The sequence below is a fragment of the Choloepus didactylus genome, chromosome 6 (genome assembly GCF_015220235.1).
Source record: "Choloepus didactylus isolate mChoDid1 chromosome 6, mChoDid1.pri, whole genome shotgun sequence".
NCBI lineage: Eukaryota > Metazoa > Chordata > Mammalia > Pilosa > Megalonychidae > Choloepus > Choloepus didactylus.
Window position 1 is genome coordinate 43,667,670 of NC_051312.1, and position 21,986 is coordinate 43,689,655.

The following is a 21,986-nucleotide window of genomic DNA, read 5'->3' on the forward strand; positions in this document are numbered from 1 at the left end:
GGCACCAGCAAACAGTAAATGCTTGTGGAATTAATGAGCAGGGAAAAGAATCTGATGATTCTAGGGATGTTTCCAGTTCTGACACCCTTAAGTTCTGTGTTTACCTAAACCCTACTTGAACCCACTTATACTTTGCCAGGATAAGACTGATGGAAAAGTTCTGGCAAAGGATGGTGGTGAAGGGAGCGCAACATTGTAAATGTGGTTAATGCCACTACACTGTACACTTAAAATAGTTTTTAAATATTTATGTGATATATATAGAAGCACAATATTTATGTTTTTTTAAAAGTAATAGATGAGGTATCAAAAAAAAAAAAATACAATGGATAAATGAGATTCTGTCTACAAAACATTTCTGAGCTCCTAAGAGGAAAGGAACAGAAGCGAAGAGCATCTAGATGAACTTTTATTTGTGCTCCCTTTTCACACACATCTGTATCCTCTCCTAGGGCCTGAGAGAGAACCTGGAGCAGGAGCTGTCCCTCTTATGCCTTCTGCCTTTTCAATGTCAAAAAGAAGCAGCATCGGCAGCTGGAAGTGAGAGTCAGGCAACAACCAAAGGACAGGACTGGGGACAACTTTATGACCAATTTGATCAGGCTTGCAGATAAACCAGGCTTAAAAGAGGGCCAATCCACCCAGTGCTTCAGCATCTCTCAGAAACAGCCACAGGGTCAAGAAGGAATCTGCTCCCACCCCAAGTTCAGCCCAGCCCATGTGCCCAGGGACAGCCACGACAATTTCTGCAGTCCCTGGGAACGTGCTGCATTCTGATTTGCAGTGACACACCCAGGCAGGGCGAGTATAGAAAATACCAGAGCTAACCAAGGAGGTTGCTTTCCAAGGAATTAGGCCAGAGAAGTAAAATGATCTTCATTTAGATCCAGTCATATTGTTACAAGCTCCAGCCAAGGGAAGGACTTCTGAAATAAGACAAAAAGAGCACAGATCATAAAGGAAAAGACTGATAAATGCAATCATATTAAAATGTAAAAATCCTGGTCATCAAAAGATACTACAATCAAAGTTAAAAGATAAGCCACTAGTGGAAGAAGGTATCTGCCACATATGTGAAACACAAAATATCAGTATCCGGATTTTTCTTACAAGACTAAAAGAAAATACACACAGCCCATTAGAAAAATGGGCAAAGCATATGAATAGGTTCTTTCACTGATGAAGAAACTCAAAAGCCACTCAATACATAAAAAGATACTCAACGTTAGTTGTAATCAAAGAATGCACACTGAAACAAGGAAGTGCTCTTTCACACCCTTCAGACTTGAAAAAAATTTAAATCTGATGTTCTCCAGTGAGGAGAAGATACAGAACAACAGGGACTCAGAGGCTGCAAGTGGTGGAGGAATTCTGAAGAGCAATCTGGTAACCAGTGAGCCGAGATGCTCATACTCTTTGAACCAGACTGGATAAAAAACCTTTGACCCTTCTGGTACAAAACCTTGGCCTGGGAAAAAACATGTGCATGTGTATAAGATAACAACAAGAAAGCATTCACAGTGGCACAGTTAACAATACAAAATTGTAAAACAAACTCAGTGTTCATCAAAAGGGGAATAGATGAAAACTCAGGGCACATTCACACCACAGAATAGAACTTGGAGCTTCAATTGAACGAACTAGAGCAGCACTGAATCAACATGGATAAGTCCAAGAAATTAAATGCTAAGTGAAATAAAGTCACTCGCAGAATGCTATTTTAGTCAAGTTTGAAAACATACTATTTTAATGGATATCTACAGATGATAAAGTATTTTAAAATATGCACAGGAAAGATAAATGCCAACTTCAGGACAGTGGTTCCCTCTGAGGAATAAGAACGTGGAGGGTTCACAGGAATTGAACTGTAAGACTTCTTTCCTTAAAGCCATCTGAAGCGAGTGTGGCAAAACATTAGAATTCAACAGACCTGGGTGGTGGGCACAACAGGCTTTCTTTGTGTTATTCCTGGTACTTTTCTCTACCTTTAAAGGTTTCAGAATTTATTATAAAGAACAATAATTACACTAATATCAGAGGGGAAAAAACCTGTGAAAGACATATGGAACAGATTACTGCTAATATTCTAGCTTCAAAAACCCTATCAACCATAAAAGAATGGGAGATAAAAGAGAGCATGTAGCCCACTTTGGAAAAGAAAGAGCAAATGCCAGGACGGCCATCTGGGAGAGTCAACCTACTGTGAACACTTTTTCTTTTCTGAAAGGCAACAACAGTTGCAGTGTAGAAAGCTGATTGTGGAAGAAAAAATAAACACATCTCCTAAGATAGATTTAACCCACCCAACTGATTAAACCATGACATTCCAAAAATAAAAATAGCAAGGCCCAGCCAGAAGGTCAGATATTTTTTAAATACTCACTCCCCCTGAAGTCATGCTGGGAAATCCACAGGAAAGCTGTCCTCCTCAGACGAGTCCACATCATCCGCCACCTCGCAGCTCTATGTGGCAGGGGGCTGAATGAGGACTGGCTCAGCTGGGGACAGCAAGGCCATGATTTGGCAAGTAGAGTGTCCCCTGGCATTTGCCACTCAAGAGATGTGCAGGGAGGCGAGGAAACCAGCCAGTGAGGCTCAAACCTTGCCCCTTGTCCCTTCCTTGTAATGGGAAGGCAATCTGTTAAAATGTGAGGAGCAGGCTAAGGTGTCAGGCAGTCCTGGGTTCAAATGCCAAATTCTCTTATAATGACAACTAGCTGTGCAACCTCAGACAAGTTAGTGACCCTCTCTGGGCTTCAATTCTCCACTTGAAAAACTGGAGTAATCCCACATCACTGGCAGGGTTGCAGAGGAAGAGAGTCAAGTATATATAATAGAGTAGGTGGCATATCCTTAGGGTTCAGTAAATGGTGCTGGTATATGTTACTCCTTCCTTCCCTCCATGCATTGTTATTGACTCTCCTCATTGAGCTGGCACTCTATGTTAGTATACTCAGAGAAGGCCAGGTGCCTTCTTTCTCCCTGACTACCTGGAAAGAACACAGCCTGGGTAGGTAGGAGGCCTGCTGGAACTGGGGTAGGCTGGCTGGGCCTCTTGGTCACGTAGGTACAGAAAAGCTCTGGGGACAGACAACAGTTTGTAAAAATATAGCTAAGGGACTCACAGTGTAGACCCTGGCCACGTATCTCCTAACACACAATGGTCTCATTTAGATTGTTCCCATGAAGTAATTAGCCCTCCTTGGATCATTCCTAGAGTTCTTTAACAGCAGCCAAATTATAAACATGAACCAAGCCCTCTAAACGATGTGGTTATGAAGCAGGCCAAAACAGAAAGGCAAATGGGATTCAGGATTGGGATTTGGGGAAGTCTTTCACCTCCCTGGGTCTCAGTTTCCCCATCTGTAAAATAAGGTAGCAATAGATGATGTCTGAGTTCCTTGTCGGCGTGTTCATCCGTTGTTTCTGAGGACATGTACCCGGTCCCCAAAGCAGGCAAAAGCTCGCCATCTGCCCAGCCCAGATACATTCTTCAGTCTTTAAAACTAATACGTTAGATTTACATAGAGCTCCTCCAAAGAACTGAAAAATCCCTGCAAGGCATTTACTGAAGGTAGTTCCTCCTTTTTAAAATAGGGAGAGACTAAGACCCAGAGATCAACCAGTTCATCTAAAGACAGGGCCAAACCTGGCCAAAGAATTCAGCTTTCTGGCCTCTGGAGGAAACTCAAATCTTCACTAACCTTCTCCACCACCCACTAGGCAATGGCTGGTCCACACTCCCCTGCAACAGGAGCAAATAATCTCCAAAGGGCCAGCAATCAGACCTGCCTTATTCCCTATGGATTAAGGGGCCTCACCGGTTCACTTCAATTATCCACAGTCTTCCATCATGTCGCAGCAAATGAACAATTGTTTGACTTATCCCTTCCAATTAGAAGAGGAACTCTGCCAGGGAAATCAAAAATGTCAGCCTGTTACCACCAAGCAAGGGGGGTTATACATATTAACTGGTATGTCTTCTCAAATTTTCTTAAGTAGCTTAATCCATTAAACCAGTCCATCCTGCTGCTACAGTCTGCTCAGGTGGGTACCTCCCTCCACACTGAGCACGATGACAGGCCCTCTGTCATGAGCAATCAGCTGACTTCTTGAGCAAATGATGTTTGTACATCCAACAAGTGCCACAGCTAAGCAGTATTTACTGCTGGAGTCCCCACTTTAGTATGCAAGTCTCAAAGAGCACAGCTCAAGAGGAGAAATTTACCTTTGCAAGAGACTGGTCAGATTTGGTAAATCGAAAGGCTGCAACTGTGCTGACAGACCTCTTTGGGTTTTCCAGATTGCAAAGGATAGTTTATGAAAGTCAAGAAAACAAAGTGAGTTAAAACATTAAAGAGGGATTACAGAACTCTTCTCATTCGGCACTGGAGCCCACAGACTGTGAATTCTAATTCCACTACTGCCAAGCTGAGGAAACGCCTTAACCCCTCTGTGCCTGTTTCCTCGTCTATAAATGGAGGGGGTCCAAACGTAACCCTGACGAGCACACTGGGTAAATCAAAGGGCTGTTTTGTCCATCCTGGTATTGGAGCCTCACAGTCACAGAACTTACAACTTAGAACTCTCTTTTCTTAACCACTTAAGGAAAACAAATACTAAAAATTCAGCAGAAGCTTCCAAGATGTTCATACAGCTTACAAGAAAGCATAGAGAGAGAGGCCATTAGATTGGCCAGAGTTCATCTGAAAAAGGTATTATTTTTCACTATTAAAGAATGACTATTATATAAAGACTAGATGTAATACAGGTACATAACATGTCATTACACAAGTCATAACATTATAACATAGTTACAAAACTAATAATTAGCGGAAGGGTGAAATGGAGTGTAAAAGGATCCAACCCAAACTGAACCTATTAGAATAGTACCATAACCTCAGATGAGAACTTAGGAGAGCTGTTCATGAAGAAATGATTTTTCAAGAAATTGTACAATATGCCCCACAGCATGGCTCCAGGTCTCCTGGATACTGTCATGCTCTCTGCCAACAGGAGCAGCTCAGTATCTAGACTGGAAAGAAGTCAAAAGCATGGTGAATGCTAACCCCAAGATAACCTTTAAATAAGTTTAAATCTGCTGTCTGCCCGCTCTTTGCTCCCCTGGTATCAGTTGAGTTCCACCCCAACGCTTTCCCCAATCTGTCCTCACCAAGCCACCAATGGCCTTCCAAGCTTCCCAACTACCGAACCCAAAGGATATCTTTCCATCTTTACCTTATGCACGGTTCTGCTGCATTGGACCAACCAAGTCATTCCCTCCTTCTGAAACTCCGTTCCCTTGGCCTCCAAGACACCATATTCTCCTGTCCCTCACATCCTCTGCACACCTGGCTCTCTGACCGTTCCTTCCTAGCCACCTTGTAGTCTCCTCTCCCTCCACCCATCTCTCAACACCCTTCGGAGTTCTGCCTCCCATCTGCCTGAGCGACAGATGCATCCTCCCTGGATAATCCTTCCCATCCACCATTAGGTTGAACCATTATGGTAGTAACTCCCAACATGCACCTCCAACTCAGCTCTCCTCCTCTCATCTCCATCCTCCACCCACAGCTTCACATTTCCATCCCCTACTGCCAAAGATATTTCCACTCCCAGCACAAATTCAGCATATCCAAAACTGTACTTTTTTAAAAAAATATTATTTTGATTGTGGTAAAATACACATAAAAATCATTTTAGCCATTTTAAGTACATTGACAATACAGTGTAACTTTCACCACCATCTATTTCCAGACTATTCTCGTTATTCTAAACCAAAACCATATTCATTTAGCAATAACTCCCCATTCCCCACTCCCGACACCCCTGGTAACCACTATTCTACTTTCCATGCCTATGAATTTGTTTATTCTAAGTATTTCATGTAAGAAAAATCACACAATATCTATCCTCTTGAGTCTGGCTTATTTCACTCAACATGATGTCTTCAAGGTTCATCCATGTTGTAGCAGGTACCAGCACTTCACTTTGTTTTATGGCTGAATAATAGTTCATTGTCTAGATAGACCACATTTTGCTTGGGTTGCTTCCACCTTTGGGCTTTTGTAAACAATACAACGATGAACTCCAAAACTGCACTCGTGATTTCTCTCCTAACTCTGTTCTCCTCCTACATCCCTTTCCCTCACCCCCACCCATATCAATCAACCAGTACTCAATTTTTACCTCCTATATATTTTCCATATCTATCGTGCCTCTCCATCCCTACCACCCACAACTCTAGTTCAAGTCCTTCTCTCTCACCTGTTTTTTTGTTAATGGCATCCCAACCGGCTTTTCTGGCTCCAGTCTTGACTTCTAAAAGGCATCCTCCACACAAGTGTAGAGCAAATCTGACCACATTGCTCTTTGTTTCAAATCCTTCCATGGGTCCTCCTCTCATGAAGGATAAGGCCCGAGCTCCTTGGGTCAGCCCAGAAGGCCCAGCATGTCCCGCCCAGCCTACCTCCCCACCTGTTTCCTCCCTAGCTCTTCGGGTCAGGGACGAATCTTGGACCTCTGCACATGACTTGTGCAAAACTTCACTCACCACAACTGCTCCATAAATTTCTATTCGCATGTCTGTCCTCTCCCATCATTCCATGATCTCCTTTCATACCAGAGAAGGAAAGTGTCCTACAGTAGTCCCAAGGCCAATGACAAGATGTATGCTGAAATGGAGGAATGAAAGGATGGATGGATGGATGGATGGATGTGTGGGTGGGCTGATGGATATCTGAATGGTGTCTTCCTTGTGCTACAATATTATGAAAAGCCTTTTACCAAACATTTATGAATAATTCCTGGAAGATAGGATTATCCCTCAATCTTTTAACAGTCCACATTTGTACTCAACTTAAGACATGGAACTAAAACATGTTTCTTCACATTCAGGCAATAACTTGATCTGAATTCTCTTATTCAAATAAATGAGGGGGTGGGAAGCAAAAATATTATCATCTTAGTATTATTCTCTTTCCTGAGAAGTTCATGGGACCCTGGAATTTTCTACAAAGTAATATTCACCTCTGGCTGAGTCTGAACTTAAACCAATAATAATTCTTGGCTCAAAGCAGAAAGTCAAATGCACCCCAATACTTTAGATTGCAGTTCTGCCTACAGAACTCTTGGGCATGAGGACTTAGTATATAACACAGGTTGTCAGCATCATCTGACAAAGCTGCCCATAAGACAAATTCAGCATTCTGGGATGAGCCATTCTCACAGAGCCAGTTCACAAGAAATCAAGTGTAAAAGGATCCAACCCAAAGTGAAGCCATTAGAATAGTACCACAACCTCAGATGAGAGCTTAGGAGAAGAAGGCTGTTCATGAAGAAATTCTGTAGTTCACTGGGGCCCAGGTGCATCTAGTATCTAATAACACCCATCAAAGTCAGCCCTCTCTTCCCACTCTGTGTTGGGTTGGAGGTGGCCTCTCTATCAAGCCTTCGGGCCTCCGCCCACAGAGAAGGTGATTCTCCTCTCCCCATGGTGAATCCCAAATCATCAGCACCCTATCCCTGGCCTTTGTTTGTTTTTTTCTGTATCCAGGGAGTAGTGACAGCTGCACCAAAGACAGTGACATTTTGGGCTGGGACGTTCCTCCAGAGCAGACACTCCCTTTGCGAGTGGAGGCAGTGAGGGTGGCCTGGCAGGAGTGAAAGAGCCTAAAGGGGTTTGGTCAAGGACCTGCCTTGGTCATCAATGGCCATGGGAACAACTGGGCCCTGGTCCCCAGCTAACCTCTTTATTGGCAGCCCTGGCTTCCTCTGAACAAACAGCCCAGGCTGTTTACCAATAAGGAAGGTGGCAGCTCTCCACAGGCTCTGGACGGAAGAGCAGAAAACTGGCTCTGCATGAACTTGCCAAGAGAGTTTAGGGAGCAAAACTGATCTAGGAAATGCCAGCAGAATAGAGGAACAGAATGAGCCAGAACTGCCAACACAGCCCAAGACTCTCCCCGTTTCTCCTACTGTCGATCATGTGCCTTTATGTTAAAGACAGGAGAGACCACTGTTTTTAAGAGCAACGAGGCAAAGCATCCAGCTTCTCACTGAACGTCGGCGATAATCTGCTCCTGCGGGCTCCAACCCCTGCCTGGCACCGCTCACTTTCCGCCTCGCATCACAGTCCGCCCGGGATGCACAAATGATAATGCAACTACAGACAGCTGGGACTCCCAGCCAAGAGGAAAAATTTCATCTAATTAAATAAAAACAAAGCAGAAGCCAAAGCCTTTAAACAGTGCCAAAAAGAAAAAGGATTACTTGATCTTTTACGGAGCTTTATAGCTAACAATGCCAATCAAGACGGTTTTTGTCTAAATGCATCTTTAAAAACAATCCTATACCCCAAAATGCAAAGAACTCCTTAAAGAAAACTGAAGACAAACAGAGAGAAAAACGGATAGAGGAAATGAATGAGCAAGTCACAAAAAAAAAGGCTAATAAATAAATGAAAAGACGCACAATTTGCCTGGTAGTTAAAGAAATGCATGTGACAATGCCATTAAAAAATGTGACTGCAGAGGTTAAAGAAGATGGGTAATATTGAGAGTTGGCATGTATGTGGGAAAACTGGCACTCTCGAACCCTGTTGGTGGGGGTATAAATTGGTACAATCTCTCTAGGGCCATCTGGCAGTCCTCATTGCAATTTATTATGAGCTTACCTTTTGATTCACTGATTCTATTTCTAGGAATTTAACCTTAGAAATACAGAAATGCCTAAAGAAGTGTGTAGAAGTGTTATTTTTTTCTTTACAGCATTATGTGTCAAAGCTCAAAACTTAAAAGAACTTATTACCAAGAAGGAGATGAGTAAATATGGTGGTGTATCCATACTAGAACATTCTGCAGCATTTAACAAGAACCTGGGAGCTGGAATGTACTGATATGGAAGAATATCTACAATATAGTCAGACGGGGAAAAAGCAAGACGCAAAACAATATGTATAGTATAATCTCACTTGCGTTTATCTCTAGAGATGTATGTGATAATATATATCCATCTGTGTTTATATTTATAGCTGCAAGGTCTTAGGACATATACTCTGAGAAACAGAACTGAGAGGTCCTTTAAAAATGTGAGTATATTTTCTATTGGCATCTTTTCTTCAAAACCAATTCCTTAAAATGTCACCATAGCAAATACACCTAGAGAACACAGATTGCATAGCACTGCTCATTACCAAAACAAACACACACACACACGTACATGCACACACACACCCAAAGATATTGGCTCCTGCAACCTTACAAAACAAAAGCCAAAAAGAAAAGGTCATACTGGCCACCAAATAAAATAAAAGAAAGAAGCAGCATCCCTTAAAACTTGACAGAAACAAGTTTGGGACAAGAGTACTTTACAGAGATGTAAAACCATTACTCCAAACACTGACCCCCAAATAAAAAGAAAAGCAGGCTGGGGAATCAATTAGAGAAACCTATGGATGATTGCTTAAAAAGGTATTAGGGAAATTACACAGGGGCCAGGGGCTATATACCCTCCTAGAACACAACATATTCCACAGGAAAGCAGATGAGCCAGTTTTCCACAGCCACACACCTCCCCTCCCTCTTGCCCAGCCCCTCTCCCCGCAAAGAGGGGTACACCGTGGTAGCCTGTGTGGGAGAGCTGGTGACTTTGACTAAGGCTATACATTTAATTCATTCTCTGGGATGAAAATAGCGTGTCTCTCCAAATCTTGCAAGGGCAAACAGAGCTCACAATTACAGTCTGCTCTGGAGCCCTGCTTCCACACTAGTGGGTCTTCTAAGTGGCATCAGGCCACGCTTTCTGCTGGAACATGGGAGACAGAAGAGCTCATTCAAGAGCGTCTGGGGCAGGAGTGCTGGGGTCTGAAGCCCAAGAGGGGTGCAGCTGCCAAGGTTTTGGAGTTCTCCTCGCAACCCAAGTTGGTGGAGGGTCATCCTATAACCAATCTCCTGGAAAGGGAGGCAAAAATTAAATGTTTTTTAAGTCTAGCAAAAGGAGACAGACACTGTGCTGGTTCAAAAACAGGCAGAAGTAATCTATGATGCTGAATTCACAATAGTGGTCATGGGTTGGGGGGGGCAGGGATGATTTAGGGGGAAGCAAAGGAAGCTTCTGGGTTCAGCTAATGTTCTATTTCCTGATCCTAGCACTCAATCCACAGGTGTGTTTACTTTGTCAAAATTCACTAAACTCCACACTTAACTGTGCACTTTTAAGCATGTAGGTTAAAATACAAAGTTTACTTAAAAAATAAAAAGACAATGTTTTAAACCATGTAGCTGGCTCCCAGGCACCTGTCCATCCCCAGCCGACTTTCTCCTTTCTTCTACCCATAGCCTGAGCCACCAGCAAACTCACTGGTCAAAGTCACGCCACGTCCAACCGTTCACGGTGCAACCACGTGGTGGGAGAGCTGGGGAAGGGCAATGAGAGGAGTGGGAATGGAATGTCCAGCATTTATTTTTAATTGATTCGCTCATTTCCCCCTAATACTCAGAACAACCCCACTCTTTTTCTCCAATGCCTAAAACGGAATCAAGCCACACCCCGATAAACCCCAAGCATGTAAGCCTCTCAGGCCTGGCACCGAGTTCTGCCATCACGTCCATTTATCCCAGCCTGATGAACCCACTCTGGAAAAATCTGCTGCTCTCACTTATAATCCCAAAATGGATCTGCAGCAGGGGGAGGGACTCCCCTCCTAGAAATCAATTCCATCTCCAGTTACAGTAGGCCTCCCTCCCCAAACTCTCCTGGGGTTATTCTTGGCTGTCACGGATATTAGAGGTCTTCATTAAACTTTTCCACATGGTTAACTTGGGTTGTATTTAACTATTCTTTTGGTAAATACAAAGTTGTTTGTCTTTAGCAATACAAAATGATAAATATTCGATGAACCCACAAATTAGGCAACTGAACACTGATCTCTGCCTGAGGCTGAGTGACAGGTCTGAATCTGGCTTTCTCTCTCTCCTCTGCCATAGTAACTCTTTCAAAAAGGCACTCTTGGGCCACCACCACCAACACGCCGCCCAGGTGTTCCGGGAGAGGAGGCTCAACTCCAGGAAAGGAAGGCTCATCTTGGCTCTTGAGCAAGGGTTCTGCCACCTTCAGAGGCCATGGCAGGAAAGGAAGGAGCAGGGGAGGAGAGCTACCAAGCAAGCAAGAGGAGTCTTCCCATTTCAAGAGCTCTCCAGACGTGATCACAGGTACCAGCTTACCTCTGCGAGGCGCACTCTTCCGACAACAGAGACATCGTTTCACGGGACACTGTTACAGCATTTTCATTAAACATCAGGGCAATAATGCCATCTGTGTTCAGTACACATACGCATGCCTGGGAAATATCTCCCTCTCTCTCTCCCTCTCTCTTCCTCTCTCTCTCATCAGCTTCTCCTGCTCCCACAAAACAAACAGCTTCTGTCAAACTCCTGCCCAGAGCAACTCAGTCTCCTGACACCTCCTCCAGCCCAGTAAAAATCCCAGTCTTGTTTAAACACAGAAAGGCCTGCTCAGACTCCAAGGACAGGGAGGCGGAGAGGTGTGGGAGGAAAACCTCACGCCCAGGATTCACAGGTCCACGGTTCAGCAGCAAGTCACAGATCCAAAGATCACACAAGGAAAGCCTTGAAAGGAATGAGCCAGCTGAAGACTTAAAACAATTTTGGAGGGAGGGAGGGAGAGTTGATTAAGGAAAAAACAGGGGGGGAGGGGCTGCCAGCAAAACTGGCCTTGCACCAGGTCTCCTCTGGCGCCTTCCAGATCCTAGCAGACGATGCATAATGATAGGGACCCGAGCCGTGGATGAGATGATCACTGAAGAGAGACTTGGCCAGTGGGGGCTCCGGTCTCAGGAGGGTCAGCAAAACTGGTCAGCTGGAGGCAGGAAGAGTTCAAGGAACTGGGAACTGTCAATTACCCCGACTCCTGAACAGAAGGAAAAAGCCCTGATCACACTTCCTTGGGGATTACAAACTCCTAAGAGAGGGGAACAGATATTGTAAAACACAATCCAAAGAAACAGATATCAGTGCTTCAAAGTCCCTACTCCTTAGCAAGTTGCCAAGAAGCTCAGAGACCTTGCTAACAAGTACGCAGTTTCAGAAAAACGTCTATTTTTACCAGACTTTTCCTATGAGTCAGGCACTATCCTAGGCACCACTTTAAAATAACCAGAAACAAAAAGGCCAAAAAACACTAAAAGAACAAAAAATTTCTCAGAATGCCCTTAAGGATAAATAAGATAAAGATAGCATTACTATCTTTAAATATACCAAATTATAATCCTCTTATGGGCAAGCCAATTTATGTATATTCCAAATTAGTAAGTAACTTCAGAAATGTAATGGGGAGACAAGAATTTAAACACTATTCTCTGCCCCCAAGCACAAGGTTGTTTTCTCCTTCCTTTTTTTCCATCCAGAGTTGTTTTTCCCATCTCAAAATTCCCATTAGCTTCACATCTTTAAATAGAGCTATATTAGTCAGAATTCCTAGGGGCTTAGAATTCAGAAGGAAGGCAAGCTAAATTTATTTATTAAAATCAATAGCAAGCAAGCAACAAAAGAAAAAATAGATAAATGGAACTGCATCAAAATTTAAAATTTCTTTGCCTCAAAGGACATTAACAAAGAAGTGAAAAGATAACCCAGAGAATGGGAGAAAATATCTGGAAAACACATATCTGATAAGGGCTTAATATCTAGATTACATAAAGAAATCCTACAACTCAACAACAAAAAGACAAACAACCCAATTTAAAAAAGGGCAAAGGACTTGAATAGACATTTCTCCAAAGATATACATCTAGCCAATAAGTACATGAAAAGATGCTCAATATCATTACCCAATAGGGAAATGCAAGTCAATACCACAAGAAGAAACCATTTCATACCCATTAGAATGGCTACCATTAAAAAACAGAAAATAACAACTGTTGGTGAGAATGTGGAGGAACAGCAACACTTGTATATTATTGGTAGAAATGCAGCCGCTTTAGGAAAAGTTTGACGGTTCCTCAGAAAATTAAGTACAGAATTACAATATGTACCAGCAATTCCACTTCTATGCATATACCTAAAAGAATTGAAAGCAGGGACTCAAACAGATTATTTGCACACCAATGTTCATACCGGCATTATTCACCCTTGCAAAAACATGGAAGCAACCCAGGAGTCCATCAACTGAAGAGTGGATAAACAAAATGTGGTATATGCATACAATGGAACATTAGTCACCATTAAAAAGGAATGAGGTTCTGATTCATGCTACAACATAGATGAACCTTTACGACAACATGCTGAGTGAAATAAGCCAGACACAAAAGGAAAAATACTGTATGCTCTCACTCATATGAAATAATTAGAATAAGCAAATTCATATAATCAGAAGGGTGGGCAATTGGGGTGTTAATTTTTAATTGCTAAAGAGTTCCTGTTTGGACGGAAAAGTTTTGGTGATGATGGTGCCAATGGTAACATAACATTGTGAATGTAATTAACACCACTGAATTATATACTTGAAAGTGGCTAAAATGGAAAATTCTAGGTTGTATATATGTCATAAGAATAAAATTTTTTTAAAAAACCCATAGAGCTATACAACACACAGTGAACCCTAAAGTAAACTATGGACTACAGTTAATAATATAATTTTAATAATGCTGTTTCATCAATTGTTAACAAAGGAACCACACTAATGCAAGGTGTTAATAAAAGGGAAAATGGGTGGGGGGAGATATATGAGACCTCTGTACTTCGTGCATGGCTTTTCTATAAACCTGTAAATGCTCTAACAAAAAAAAAAACCAATAGTAAGAAACCACTTTCAAGAATAATAGCAACAAAAGAGCATTTATTAACATTTCAAATTAAAACCAAATATGACTCTATCCTGCTTCTTCCACAGCTATGCAGTCAGACTTAAAGTCACACCTGACAATGCTGGTTTCAGGCCACCACTCGAACTTCTCGTAGAAAAAAGGCCTACTTTTATAGAGCATCTGTGCCAGTTTGCATATATTACATCTCCCAGAAAAAGCCATATTCTTTAATGCAATCTTGTGGGGGCAGATGTATTAGTGTTGATTAAGTCGGAACCTATTGGTTCAGTGTTTCCATGGAGATATGACTCAACTGTGGGTGAGACCTTTCATTGGATTATTTCCAAGGAGGTATTGCCCCATCCATTCAGGGTGGGTCTTTATTGGATCACTGAAGTACTTTAAAAAGAGCCATACAGGCCCAGAAGAACAACTGAGAGTGACGTTTTGAAGAGCAGCTACAGCTAAGAAAGGACAAAATGCCCCAAGAGCAACATTTTGGAGAATGCCATTTTGAAACATAACCTGGAGCAAGAGGATGCCAGCTATGAGCTTTTCGAGCTAACAGAGGTTTTCCAGACACCAATGGCCATCCTCCAGTGAAGGTACCCTATTGTTGATGACTTACCTTGTATACTTTATGACCTTAAGACTGTAACTTTGTAACTAAATAAACCCCCTTTATAAAAGCCAATCCATTTCTAGTATTTTGCTTAATGGCAGCATTAACAAACCAGAACAGCATCCACTACACATTGGCACCTGTGCTGGCACTTTCTGTATGTTCTCACCAGCACTCTAACACTATTAGTAGCTATTATCCCCAATTTAGAGATGAAGGAATTGAGGTTCAAAATGACAAACACCAGGCAATGAGAACTGGGATGCAAGTCCAGTTACCTGGCTCCCCAGAGCACTCTTTCCTCTCTGCCACCACTGCCTTTCCAGAACAGCAAAAGCAGACCACCAAGTTAAATTCTTCAGTGAAGAATAGGTGCGCTACAATTGCTTATGGCTCTTGCTCTACCATTTTAAAGACATAATTTGAATATTACTGGGTAGCAAAACTTCTGATACACAAATCCTAACTTAATTACACATCTGAAGTGATGAGGGACCATCCAGATATGAAACTGGTCTACACTGGCCACCACTGTGTTCTCAACGCTAAACTACCTGAGGCAGTGTTCTCCTCCACCACCACATTTTGCCAATGCTCTGGGTCCACAGAACAAGATGCTTATATTTAAATATCTACCAATTACCCGCCGCATGCTGGGGTTTGTGGTAGGCAGTCATTCAAAGCACTGATTCATTCATTTCCCCGCACAGAACTAACAGAGCACCTAGTACACTCAAGGTTGTAAGGAATACTTGAGCACATTCAGAGCCTACAGCGGCCTGGAAGAGGAATGCACACACACAATAACTAGCTATAATTATAAAACTGAAGTCATGAATGCCATAAGAAAGTCAGAAAATGGGATGTGGGAATTACTAAAGACGGAACAATTCACTCCAAGGGAAAACATCCTGATCACTTCATAGAATAGTTTTCATCCAAGTCGACTTTGTAAGCTGGGTAAAACCTAGACCTACATTCCAAAGAGATTGCTAAGCTGAGTAGAGGCATGAAAGCAAATGATCATGACGAGGAACAGAGGATAAAAGGCTGGGCAAAGCTCTGAAAGTCAAACTCTAGAGTTTGGACTTCACTTTGCACACCATGGGAAACCAACAACCTCAGTTTCTGAGGAAGGGAGTGTCATGAGATGAGTAATGCTTCAGGTAGATTAACTTGGCAGCCTTATGTAAAAAGAGATGACTGGGGAAGGGAAACTGTAACAAAATCCAATCTGGAAGCTATTGGAAATTTTTAGGCATCTATTTGGGAATCAAACAGTTGGGCCTTTCTTGCTTTACTAAATCCAACACGTATACCTATTCTAACAAGAAATATGACGGGCTGGTCAAATTAAAAATAAATACATATATATAGTTAGTCTCTTTGACTATTTGCCGAAGGAGGAGACAACCCAAGTCATCAATCTTTGGCTTTGGAAAACAGCAGATGGCATTTTTGGCAGCAGCTCCACTGTCCCAGTTATATGTTTTGCTCAAGCTGATGCTGCACTCTGTTTGCATTTCTTCAGCCTGTACCACTGGAACAATGGGCAGGTAATCCCAAAATATAACAGGCAATAAAGCTCCAAATTTTAGCATTCAGATCATCCAGCTGCAAATACATGAGAATAGATTATATTCTTAAATCTCCTATGTTGATGGCATTTTTTCAACACCTGAGCAATCAACAATTTTGACCCTCTTCCTCTTCAAAACCCAAAAAGACAAGGGAGAAAAAGCAAGGAGTCAGTCAGATAGCCATAAAGTGGCTACTTAGGCAAAGCTAGAAAATTCCTGATACTGGTTACAGGTTTCTGGAAAAAACAGCTTGGTAAGAAAAAATTTTTAAACTACCTTTTTGAAAACTGTGTTTTTCTAGACCAGCCTTTTTGATGTGCCCCTTTCCACAATAAGAATAATAATAAAGTTCTTACATCAGATAAAGTGACTCATTTCTGCATGGTTTAAATTTCTGCTACTTTCTATAAGCAAATCAGTAACAGAACAAATGCCATTTGCATTTCAGCAGCACCAAATTATGAGTATGCACAGTAGGGATTATAACAGGGGTGGAAGACTCATTCTTTCTGAAAGAGTTTAATTTCATTCCCCCAATTCCACTTCTTCCCTGTCAACAAAAACCTTTGGCAAGAGGAAAATCCATCTCTATTCTAATGGAAACTAATTTTTCAGGTATGTAAGTGAAAAATAATTCAAGATTGTCTTCTCCTGAACTTTCTTCTAAGCCTTGTTTGCAGCAAGTGCCCAGAACAGCCAACCAACTCCTGCCAAGGGAATTCATCAAAAGCCTTGCTTACAACTGTTTACAAACCATCAGATCTAAACTGTAGTTTGGAAACATCTGATTTAATAAAACAAAAAGTCTCAGAGCAGAAAAGGGAGTTTCCTGGGAAGTGCTGTCATGATAAGGAGATGAACTATTCAGAAAAATTCTAGAAAGAAAAAAAAGAAGTAGCCGCCAATTGGAGTTGGGGAAAAGGTGGACGTTAGAACAGTAAGAAACCCATATCACCAGATATCAATGAACCAGGTTAAAAATGAAGGTGTAATACTTGTGCCCTGATCTCAGTATGTTGAACAAGGCAGAAAAAAATACAGAAGAGGGAGTTGTCTGGCACAGTTCCTATGTGGAGAAAAAGGAAGGTGAGAGAATGGTCAATTAAAATAAATAAAAATGCAACATATATTATTTTCATATCCGAAGCTGGAAGAGCCTGCTATAATCTGCACAGTTGTAACTCTGCTGTAAAAACATGTTTTTAAAAATAACGCCACAGTGGAAATAAAAGTCCAAGCTGGAAAGCTTGCAAGGAAAACAAAGCAGTACTTCTTCCTCGCAGAGCAGTTTCCTGCAGAAACACAGTGAATAAGGATGGATTCATTTCTTATAAAGACAAAACAAAGACCTCAATTCTCTTGAATATGCTTATTAATATTTAGCCTGTTAAATATATACCTTTCCCAGTCACAATCTGTCAGCCCATAAATACTGAGTAGTAGACACGTGCACGCACGCACGCACACACGCACACACACACACACACAAAATATTCATTTTTTCTCACCCCACAGGATTGGGATAGCCATGGAACTGCCCACATAATTTCAAAGCCAACCTTGTAACAGGAGCATTTAAAGCTATGGTCCCCGCCCACAACAAACTCCTGGGAGAAAAGCTCTCTCTCTCCAGCTTCTAAATCCTTCCTTATGTTTTTCAAGCATGGAGGAAAACAGGCCAAATAATCCTTGAGCTGGATTGAGTGAGGCTTTTCTTTAGCTGCAGCCCCAGTATCACCAACGGCATAAACTGTATCCAGTCCGCATCGCCAGGCCTACGGTTGACCACGGTTCACTTACAAAGGGCTTTCTGAAAGAATAAAGGATTCCACCAAATTTGTTTACTGATTCTGCCTGCTTTGCTTAGCCAAGTGTTCTTTACAACTGATAAATAACATGCCCTCCCCAAATATAAATAACACTGATGATAATTACCATTTATCTGGCACTCTCCATGTGCTAGACAGATGGCTTTACAAACATCTAATATTTATAACAGCAGTAATCAAAGGAATCATCAGCTCCATGAGGAAAAGCCGCTCAGGAGGTTCCATAACCCGTGCAAGGTCCCACGGAGGAAACTGAAGATCTGGGATTCACACCGGGGCTGAGTGCGCCTAAACTTTATTTCATCTTCCACTGGATTCTTTCACCCAACCACAAAAACATCGCATGGGGAAACCCAGCCATCTGCACCCTCTTCCTAGTACCCAACCGCACTAGAAGCCTGTATTGCAGCCTACAAGATTTTTCCACAGGTATCCCAAAAAAGAAAATTTCTGAAGATTTTACAAAAATCACTGGTCTGCAGAGGCTGTGAAGTGATTTCCTGTTTTAAACATGAACAAGAATCTCCCCTGGAGTTGATTATTACGGCTGATGCAGCTCATAAAACAGACCATAAAACCATTTCTGTTATATTAGTTTTGTGTCTTCCTTTTCCAGAGGACTGTCGGAGGGGAGCGTGCTGCAGAAATGCCTGCCCAAGGCCAACAGTCCATCTACACCCAGGAAACCCTCGAGAGGTGTCTTCACCTCTTCCCCTCTGCACCCTTATCAGAAGCTCTCAAGCCTATACAAAGGAAACATGATTAACTGGCCTCCCCTACCACAGGGTGATCTCAGATGGGTCCCAAGAGCCGGTTCTAATTTACTCAAACGGTTGAGATCTCAGGCTCCACAGTTACTCAATCTGAAATACCGGCCAGCAGATATAATTGCAAAACAGGTAGGCTAGACTCACCAATCTGCCAATACGGTGCCAGCAAACGTTGCAAATTACAGGGTATAAATTTAGAAGGGTGGGTCTTGACATACATTCCTGCCAATTACATGTTCCTTTGCTAGTAGAAAGTGCATTAACTACTTCGGTGTATGCACTCCTTCCCCTTACTAGGGGCTTTCTGGAGAGCTGCAGGCAACTCGGAGTAACCGATGAAGATTAAAGCGTAAATAAATAATGCCTGCTGGGTAGGGAGGACTTTTCCAAAAGCTCTCGGAATGAGAATTGTTAACTTTTCCTCCACAGATTGAGCGAATCACTGAGGCCAGTTGTGTGAAGTTGAGGATGGAATGACCCAAATGGAGACACAAAAAATGGGACCAGTAGGGCTGCAAACAGCAGCAATAGCAGCAACTGCAGACACTTCCTCCCTCTTGCCCTAAAAGTACTGCTTCCCCTGCAAGAAGGGGAACAGGGGCCCTAGTTGCAGCAGGGCGGAGGCCCAAGCAAGATCTGGATCCTGGGGCTTGAGCTCATAAGATTTCACCCTGTGCAGTAATAACCGGGTGCTCTCTATGTGCCAGACACCAAGCTAAGGACACGCAGCCTGCATCTCCATATGATTCCTCACTGCAGCCATATGAAGGAGGGAGGTACTAGTGCTAAGTAAAGTTGACAGAGGAAATTAGGCTCAGGGCATTAACTAACTTGCCCAAGGTCACCCAATTAGAGAGTAGTGGAACCCAGGTTGGCCCAACTCTAAAACCCACTCTTTTTTTTTTTTTTTTATTAAATTCAGTTTTTTTGAAATACATTCACACACCATACAATCATCCATGATATACAATCCACTGTCCACAGTATGATAACATAGTTATGCGTTCATCACCACAATCTATCTCTGAACATTTTCCTTACATCAGAAAGAACCAGAACAAGAATAAAAAATAAAAGTGAAAAAAGAACACCCAAATCATCCCCCCATCCCACCCCATTTGTCCTTTAGTTTTTATCCCCATTCCTCCACTCATCCATACACTACATAAAGGGGGTGTGGTCCACAAGGTCTTCACAATCACACTGTCACCCCTTGTAATCTACATTATTATATAATTGTCTTCAGGAGTCCAGACTGCTGGGTTGGAGTTTGGTAGTTTCAGGTATTTACTTCTAGCTATTCCAATACATTAAAGCCTAAGAGGTGTTATCTATATAGTGCATAAGAATGTCCACTAGAGTGACCTCTCGACTCCATTTGGAATCTCTCAGCCACTGAAACTATTTTGTCTCATTTTGCATCTCCCTTTTGGTCAAGAAGATACTCTCAGTCCCACGATGCCGGGTCCACATTCATCCTCGGGAGTCATACTCTGCATTGCAAGGCAGATTTACACCCCTGGGAGTCGGGTCCCACATAGGGGGGAGGGCAGCGAGTTCACCTGTTGAGATGGCTCAGTTAGAGAGAGAGAGGGCCACATCTGAGCAACAAAGAGGTACTCAGGGGAAGACTCTTAGGCACCATTACATGCAAGTGTAGACTCTCCTTTGTGGTAATGAGCTTCATAAGGGCAAGTCCCATGCTTGAGGGCTCAGCACATCAAACTGCCAGTCCCAATGTTTGTGACAACATCAACACCAGTCCAGGTGAGGATGTCCAACACATCCACACCTTCCCCCCGGATCCTCGGGGCTGGGGAGGGGGAGGCTGTAAATATATTTTTTATTATCTGCCCACATTACTCTAGGATGTGTCACTATTTCACCCCAGCCTACACTAACCTACCGTATCTCACTTCCTATTCAAAGTTCCATGCAATTGTGGTGTTTGAACAAATCGACTGTAGAGTTGTACCGTTTAGAAAATTTAGATCCTGTACCAAATAGATATCTATTCCCTTGGTCTCATATGAAAGTTGAAGTTTTAAAACACAATCAGTTTCAACCTTTATCCTTTGGCCTGGCTTGCCCTGGTCTTAACCAGACCTGCTTCATTCATATCACTAATTGAAGTCTGGGCTCTTTTTCAGCTTTTTTTTTTTTTTTTTTTTTTTTTGACAGTGGCTGTATGCACTAATACTGACATTCATATCTGCCGAGCTCTAGCTCTGAGTTTCAGGTGTCTCAGAGATATGCATTGTTCCAGAGACCAATCAGGTTATACGCTAGGGGATCAGCATCTCAAAGTTTAGAGATAGGCCTTACAATTCAGGGATAGAGTTAACTGCTGTAAGAGCTCACAATCTAGGGACTATTACAATTATTGTGTCCACGTTAGGCTATGTTCTGAGATTCAATTCTGAGTTTACACATTGTAAACACATTAGTCCATATCGGTGAGGCATCATCCCTCTCACCATGTTTTCTCCAACACTTTTACTCCTATATATATATTTTCCTACAATTTTATAGAGTTATATTCACATACTATACATTTATCCACAGTGTACAATCAGTTGTTCATGGTATCATCATAAAGTTGTACATTTATCACCACAATCAGCACTTGAACATACTGATTACTATAAGAAAAATTGTTTTGTTTTTTTTTTAGCAATAAGAAAAAATGATAAAAAGGAAAATAACATGTCATACAATACAATATACTACTAAGGACAGCAAATAACACCACTACCAAGAATCCCATATTACTCCCCTATATCCCCCTCTCATATACATTTAGCATTGGCATATTGCCTTTGTTACATTTAATGGAGGTATATTACAATATTACTGTTGACCATAGACTCCAGTTTGCTTTGATAATGTTTTTTCCTGAATACCATTCCTTTTTCAAATTTCTACATGGCTGACATTCATTTGCTTTCCCACATGCAAAAACATTTTTATATTTGTATATTTAGTAACAGTCATTGGCCACTCCAGTTTTTGCCACATTATACAGTCCCAGTCTTTATCATCTATCTTTACCTCTGGTGTCATACATTCTCCTATCCCACCTCTTTCAGCTTTACTCACAGACATCTTTGTTCAGTGTACTTACAATACCGTGCTACCATCACACAGTATTATGCTATCTATTTCTGGATCTATGCAATCAATCTTAAACATTCTGTAGTCCTTCAGCATCAAATGGCTGATCTCTGCCCTCTTTCTATAAAACCCACTCTCTTAATACAAGGAGCTGCATTATCCGCCAAGGGGCAGCCAGACACTCACGGGGACTTTGGGGAGGAAGAAGGCACAGCACAGTCATTCAGGGCCTCCTATGTGCCCAGCACT

General features: G+C 42.1%; 1 protein-coding gene across 2 annotated transcripts in view; it reads right to left on the reverse strand.

Annotated features, from left to right (window-relative positions):
* The window catches only part of LDLRAD3 (low density lipoprotein receptor class A domain containing 3), a 261,942-nt gene that overhangs the window by 191,595 nt on the left and 48,361 nt on the right, over positions 1 to 21,986 (reverse strand). The window contains exon 1 of one of the 2 annotated variants that reach the window (XM_037840176.1): positions 829 to 891. The exons of the other annotated variant lie outside the window; for it this stretch is intronic. Coding sequence (XP_037696104.1) covers positions 829 to 880 — 52 coding nt within the window. The 5' untranslated portion in view covers positions 881 to 891. Of the gene's footprint in view, positions 1 to 828; positions 892 to 21,986 lie in introns of those variants that run through there. 2 annotated transcript variants of the gene reach the window in all.